General features: G+C 38.2%; 1 protein-coding gene across 1 annotated transcript in view; it reads left to right on the top strand.

The window, feature by feature from the left end:
• LOC134192487 (doublecortin domain-containing protein 1-like) overlaps positions 1 to 7,500 on the top strand; it is a 24,730-nt gene that overhangs the window by 4,448 nt on the left and 12,782 nt on the right. Inside the window, exons 4-14 of the mRNA XM_062661226.1 lie at positions 1,401 to 1,563; positions 2,742 to 2,847; positions 2,903 to 2,996; positions 3,057 to 3,162; positions 3,963 to 4,061; positions 4,120 to 4,187; positions 4,991 to 5,062; positions 5,131 to 5,220; positions 5,519 to 5,578; positions 6,405 to 6,506; positions 6,585 to 6,680. Coding sequence (XP_062517210.1) covers positions 1,401 to 1,563; positions 2,742 to 2,847; positions 2,903 to 2,996; positions 3,057 to 3,162; positions 3,963 to 4,061; positions 4,120 to 4,187; positions 4,991 to 5,062; positions 5,131 to 5,220; positions 5,519 to 5,578; positions 6,405 to 6,506; positions 6,585 to 6,680 — 1,056 coding nt within the window. The remainder of the gene's footprint in view (positions 1 to 1,400; positions 1,564 to 2,741; positions 2,848 to 2,902; positions 2,997 to 3,056; positions 3,163 to 3,962; positions 4,062 to 4,119; positions 4,188 to 4,990; positions 5,063 to 5,130; positions 5,221 to 5,518; positions 5,579 to 6,404; positions 6,507 to 6,584; positions 6,681 to 7,500) is intronic.

A 7,500-nucleotide genomic window follows, 5' to 3' on the forward strand; every position in this document is an offset into this window, starting at 1 on the left:
CTTCATGGGCTCAATCTGTCAGAGATTTGCCTAATTGCTTTTTCTCACTTTCACAACGTATTCAAGATCTGGTGGAAAATGATTCCACATCCGCTTCACTTGGCTTCGACATTCATTCAGCTGTCTAGTCGTTGCCTCCAGTTAGAGTAGGAGACGATGAAACACCGAGGCCTCAATCATTGTCAACCCTTTTAGCTACAAAGGGTAAGCTTCAGCACAATCTAAGCTCAGAAATTGGCCTCTTGAGTGCAGCTCATTGTCTGTCGTCTGCACCTCACAGAAGGGATGCTGCAAGATTACGTTCTGCTCAAGGTAGGGGGTCTGGGGCTTGGTTAGAGGCCTTACCATCCTCAGATAGGTATGCACTTATTACAAGGGATTTCCGTCTAGTGTCAGTCTACCGATGCCTTTTAAAGTCATGCATAAACAAATGTGAATGTGGAGTAGAACTGGATGGAACTGGGTATCATCTTCTCACCTGCAAGTTTGGGGGAGGACCAGTCTGGCAACACGATTCTATAGTGTCAGGATGGTGCAGTTGTTTGAACGAGCTCCAACTGCACCATCGCAAGAAGCCAAGAGAGCAATATACAGAATCTGAGAATCGCCCCGATATTTTGATGTAGATGAACCAAGCACAGAGTTGGACGTGAGCATGGCTTACCCTTGGAGCAAAGTCATCCTAAATAGAGCATCTAAAGAGGCAGGCTATGCAGCTGAGAGACGTGAGATGAGAAAGAAAAGCAAATACGAAGCTCTGTCTGTTCAGGACGGCACAACACCTAACTTAGTTCCTCTGGTCTTTGAGCACTTTGGGTTCTGGGGTCAGGAGGCTGATAACTTCCTGAACTCACTCTCAAAGAAATCAAAAGATTCGGAAGGCAGAAGTACTGAAGCCGACTTCAGGACGAGATGGCGTAGACAGATTTTATAATTATCCAGAGATGTAATGCTAGAGTTATATTAAAGAAGATAAGTAGATTGCATGTAGGTAAGATAGATGATTTTTTCTTTGATGTAGACATTCAACACTATGTTCATTAGGATAATACTGTAGCTATGACTTCAGACATTTCAGTAGTTTTTGTTAATGCTTAGGATACTTTCACTTCTGTGATTAACTGTTACATTTACAGTTTGGGAGAGAATAAAACAATCTGTCTGTCTGTCTGTCTGTCTGTCTGTCTGTCTGTCTATCTATCTGTCTGTCTGTCTGTCTGTCTGTCCATTTGTCTGCTGTCTGTCTTTCTGTTCATTTGTCTATTCACATGTCCATTTGCTTACCTTCTGTTCATCTACCCACCACCATCACCCACCCATCCACTCGTACTACTAACCCTAGTACATACATGTATACATACAACTCATTGAACACACTGATTGTATTGTTTGCATTTCAGTTATTGGAAGAGTGCACGAGTCGTCTGGGCCTCACGTTGAGTGCAAAGCGGTTGTTTCTATCGGATGGCACTGAAGTAAAGGATGTATATGATCTCAAGAAGGACGAGAATGTTTATGTGTCATCTGGTCAGCCATTCAGAGATCCATTGCAAGCAGGAAAAGGCATGAACATTATCCGTTTCTATTGTGCGTATCACGAATCTAAGTTCTAAGAAATTAGTAAAATAGAAAAATTGAAATTAATTAAGTTAAAATTTTGTTGTTTTAGTTTAAAATTATATTGAAATTAATATTTTAAGTAAAAATTAAAATAAGTTTAAAACATTGATATCAAATTTTAGATTTAAAATTTTTAAGTTTATAGTAAAATTTATATTAAAAATAAAATTAATTAAAATGGAAATATGCAAACATGAAATTAAAAAATTAAATTTGAAATTTTTTTATTATACTAAATTAAATTAAAATTAAAACTGAATTTTGAAATTTAATTTAATATCAATGGGTAATGTTTGATATAATATTTTTAATTTATTTAATAAATAACTGTTTATAGTTTATTTAATATTAAAATTGATATTAATTAAAGGTAAATCAAGTTTGAAATTTGTTTGTAAATATAAAATAATAATAAAATATTAAACAGTAAATAAAATATAGAAAATAAATATTAAACATTAAATATAGAAAATAGAAAATAAATATTAAACATTAAATATAGAAAATAGAAAATAAATATTAAACATTAAATATAGAAAATAGAAAATAAATAGTAAATATTTAATAAAAAAAATAAATTATAAAATATAAAACATAAAAAAATAAATTATAAAAGAAAATGTAAAACATAAAAATAAATTATAAAATAACTATAAAAATCAAATATAAAAAATATAATAAATTAAAATAGAATATAAAATATAAAAATTAAATATAAAAATTCTGGGATCTACTCGGATCCTTCGTAAAGTCATGTCTTCTTTCTAGACAGCCGTGATGGTCTAAGTACTTCTGAAGCAGGGTTTGCTTCCGGTACTTGTAATAGACTTTACAAACCAGACTGATCTGGTTGAGCATGACATAATAAATTATAAGACAAAATATAAAATAAAATATAAAAATAAAATATAAAAATAAAATATAAAAATATAAATATAAAAAGAAATTATAGGACAAAATATAAAAAATATTAAATATAAAAATCAAATGTAAGAAAATTAAATATTAAATATAAAAAATAAAATATATTAAAATCTTAATCAAAATGCTAGTTAATATTAAATTTTATTTTTGCTATATATATACATTGTGATCATGTGGCCATGATGTTTGCATTTCAGGATCCGTCCTCATGAGAAAGTCCGTTGAATGGACGTTAGACGGCGTTCAGCTGCCACCCAATGACAAGAGAGGAAAGACAAAATCGAGTCTCTCATCAAGACTGAAGTTATCACACTCAATAAATTACCACAAATTCAGATCTACAGCATGTGTTGCTTAGGAGTTTGGTTGAAAGGAGGAAACCTCGTATTTTAGTCTTTAGAAACGGCATGACGACCGAGGGAGTGGAAATACCACAAATGAATTCGGGAGATGTTTGTGGCTTGTTCGATTATTGTGTGATTTTGTGGTTTGAATGTTGCGTTTTGATGTAGTTTGTTGCGTCGTGCACTCAACGGTTGCAGCTTGAGAGTCGCATTAAGTGTTTTTATGATTTGGAGTGTCGGAGAGTTTATGATCCTGTTGACAGGGATAAAGATTGTAAGTGCACATGTTGAAGGTTAATTAGTGGGTTGGATGTTTGTGTGTGTGTGTGTGTGTGTGTGTGTGTGTGTGTGTGTGTGTGTGTGTGTGTGTGTGTGTGTCACTGTGTGTGTGTGTGTGTGTGTGTGTGTGTGTGTGTGTGTGTGTGTGTGTGTGTGTGTGTGTCACTGTGTGTGTGTGTGTGTGTGTGTGTGTGTGTGTGTGTGTGTGTGTGTTTGTGTGTGTGTGTGTGTCACTGTGTGTGTGTGTGTCAGTTTGTTTGTGAGTTGTTTGTTTGTCTATCTCTCTGTGAATTTGTGTGTCTGTTTGTTTGATTGTTTGTCTGTCCATTTGATTGTTTGTCTGTCCATTTGATTGTTTGTCTATCCATCTCTCTATCTGTTTGTTTGTCAGTGTGTCTGTATGTTTGTCTGTTTGTTTGTCTGTCTGTCCATTTGATTGTCTGTTTGTCTGTCTGTCTGTCTGTCTATCTACTGTATCTGTTTGTTTGTCAGTGTGTCTGTCTGTGTGTATGTATGTATGTATGTATGTATGTAGGCATGTCTGTTTGTGTGTGTGTTTGTGTGTCCATTTTATTGTCTGTCTGTCTGTCTGTCTATCTACTGTATCTGTTTGTTTGTCAGTGTGTCTGTCTGTCCGTTTGTTTGTCTGTATGTATGTATGTATGTATGCTGGCATGTCTGTTTGTGTGTTTGTTTGTCTGTCCATTTTATTGTCTGTCTGTCTGTCTATCTATCTGTATGTATGTGACTTTGCATTTCTTTGACTGTTTCTTACTGCTTGTTGAATTCCTTTAGTCTATTGCATTGATCAATGTCTCCAAGGAGATTTTGCATATTTGGGCCCTTTGTGGGCTGTCCAAGGATGTGAACAATTCAAAGTCAGCGGGGCACTTGGTCTGCTTGCATGTCTGGCTGTTTCAACTAACAATTAGTTGTAAGAGATTTTCTCTAGAGTATGTGACTCATCTGGTTGCCGAGACGAAGACAGCTGTTATGGATAAGAATAAATACATCAGCAAGGTAGGCTGTTGTGTGTTGGTTAATATGATTATTGTACTTAATGGTTGATTGATAGGAGTTTGTATAGGGAGGAATTGGCAGCTAAGGGACTGTAATGTTTAGAGTTAGGACAAAGCAATACGCAAGACAGACAGACAGGCAGACAGACGATAGACAGACAGACAGGCAGACAGACAGACAGATAAATGGACAAACAGACAGACAGACAGACAGGCAATAGACAGACAGACAGACAGACAGATTGTTATATTTGAACTCTTAGTCTACTAATAACAATCGCTACCTTTACGTATGCATAACAATAACAGTCAATGGACAAAATGTTGAACGTCTTTATCATACAGAAAATCATCAAAATTGCACTTAGACAACTTTGACAACTTTTTATAAATCACAGACAGATAGACAAACAGACAATAGACAGACAGACGGCAGACAGACAGACAGACAGACAGACAATAGACAGATGATAGACAGGCAGACAGACAAGCAATAGACAGACAGACAGACTGAAAACAGATAGACAAACAGATAGACAGACAGATGGCAGACAGACAGATAAATGGACAAACAGATAGACAGACAGACAGACGGATAAATGGATGGACAGACAGAAAACATCGATAAATGACAAACGAGTGAATGGAGATACACACAGAGAGACAGACAGACACATAGACAGACAAACAGATTCTACATGAACTTGTACACTAACAAATGTCCATATGAACAAACTCTTCCACAAACACATTTTTAAAAACAAAGTACATCAATCAATCAAATAGATTATTTATCATTATTAGCTAACTCATCCTCTACCTGGTACATCCGAAGCTGAATTGACCACCAGCCAGGCAGCTGATCGAGCCGAGAAGGTAACATACACTACATGTCAACACACAATGCTCATACAGTATGGCAGACTGACTGCTCTGTGTGCTAGGCTCTGAGTCTGATGGCCAAGATGAAGGTGATGATCGATGATCTTGAGGAGATAGCAGAAAAGCTGAGAAAGAAATTGGTTGGAGAAACGGTGAGATTGAAGGCTCAACGTTGTGTGTGTGTGTGTGTGTGTGTGTGTGTGTGTGTGTGTGTGTGTGTGTGTGTGTGTGTGTGTGTGTGTGTGTGTGTGTGTGTGTGTGTGTGTGTGTGTGTGTGTGTGTGTGAGTCACTGTGTGTGTGTGTGTGTGCACGCGCGTGCGTGTGTGTGTGTGTGTGTGTGTGTGTGTGTGTGTGAGTCACTGTGTGTGTGTGTGTGTGTGTGTGTGTGTGTGTGTGTGTGTGTGTGTGTGTGTGACTGTGCATATTTTAATTTTGGTTTTCTTCTATAGGTGGATGGTAAGGGTGCAAAACGGGCGGATTTGGTGGGATGTAATGGCCTTCGTGTGAAGGTAAATTTACATATCAGACAGCAACTTGTCAAATTGTGTGTGTGTGTGTGTGTGTGTGTGTGTGTGTGTGTGTGTGTGTGTGTGTGTGTGTGTGTGTGTGTGAGGCTTCTCAACTCATGATTTTGTCACGAGATTCACGATTTACGGGCATGTCTCACGATCTCACAATTGCCACAGTCCTTTCTCACGACGAGCCTACCGTGAGACACTCCAACAGTCACTTTGTGGAGACCTGTTATGGTTAGCCCCCGATCTAAATACGACTCAGCTTGTGGTTGCTAGTATCATCTACCCCTGCAGTAAGTATACCATATACGTTTGGAAGTTTGAGGCGAAGACTTAGCTCACAGAAACCGTAAAGCGAGGCTACGTAAGCCAGAGCCGCATATACAACTCTTAACGTAAGCTATTTCCGGCTATTACGCACACCCTAAAGTCAGTAATGAGTGTCAGTGGCGCAGAAGAGCTTCCATCCCGGCCGAAAAAGACCAAGCATTTTACGTATGGTAGGGGTGGGTAGATGCTTGTTTTTTCATCATTTCAAATGTTCGTAACCATATTATTGTGTTGTTAACCACACCCACTTTGGACACTTTTAATAGACGTGGTTGTCTACACAAGAGTCTCACAGTTGAGAGGTCTGGTGTGTGTGTGTGAGTGTGTGTGTGTGTGTGTGTGTGTGTGTGCGCACGCGTGCATGCTTGTGTGCATGTGTGTGACAAAGTGTGCTATTTTAATAAAGTCTGCTTTGTCTACTCTTCATTACCAGTACATTCTTATGTGTTCAGGCTTGCCATCTAATACTTTCTATTAATTTATTGCTTAGATACACGAGAACGGAACACTAGACAACGGCGTATTGATCCTTTTCAATCTACGAGAAGCAGAAAAGGGAATCGGAAACGACAAAGAAAAGCTACGATTGAGGGTAAAACAATAACAGAGACATGCACCCAACATCTCTAGTCAACAATTTTGTTTCATCACTCTTGTGTGTCACATGCAGTTTCTCGACGAATGCTCGATGAGAAAACAACTTATGGCATCAAGTGGGGCACTAACATCAATAGCCACAAAGATATTTAATAAAGATGGAGAAGAGGTGGGTCTACGTTGTGTTTCCTAAGAATTCAAACATTTTTAAATCAAGGCACAAACAGACAGGCAGATGGACAAACAAACAGACAGATGGGCAAGCAGACAGACAGATGGACAAACAGACAGACAGACGGACAGATGGACAAATAGACAGACAGATGGACAAACAGACAGACAAATGGACAGATGGACAAAGAGACAGACAGATGGACAAACAGACAGACAGATGGACAAATCGACAAACAGACAGACAGATGGACAAACAAACAGACAGATGGACAAACAGACAGACAGATGGACAAATCGACAAACAGACAGACAGATGGACAAACAAACAGACAGATGGACAAACAGACATACAGATGGACAAACAGACAGACAGACAGACAGATGGACAAACAGACATACAGATGGACAAACATACAGACAGACAGATGGACAAACATACAGACAGACAGATGGACAAACAGACAGACAGACAGACAGACAGATGGACAAACAGACAGACAGATAGATGGACAAACAGACAGACAGATGGACAAACAGACAGACAGATGGACAAACAGACAGACAGATGGACAAACAGACAGACAGACAGATGGACAAACAGACATACAGATGGACAAACAGACAGACAGACAGACAGATGGACAGACAGACAGACAGATGGACAAACAGACAGACAGATGGACAAACAGACAGACAGACGGACAGATGGACAAACAGACATACAGATGGACCAACAGACATACAGATGGACAAACATACATACAGACAAATGGACAAACAGACAGACAGATGGACAAACAGACAAACAGACAGAC

Source organism: Corticium candelabrum, chromosome 16, assembly GCF_963422355.1.
Source record: "Corticium candelabrum chromosome 16, ooCorCand1.1, whole genome shotgun sequence".
Classification (NCBI taxonomy): domain Eukaryota; kingdom Metazoa; phylum Porifera; class Homoscleromorpha; order Homosclerophorida; family Plakinidae; genus Corticium; species Corticium candelabrum.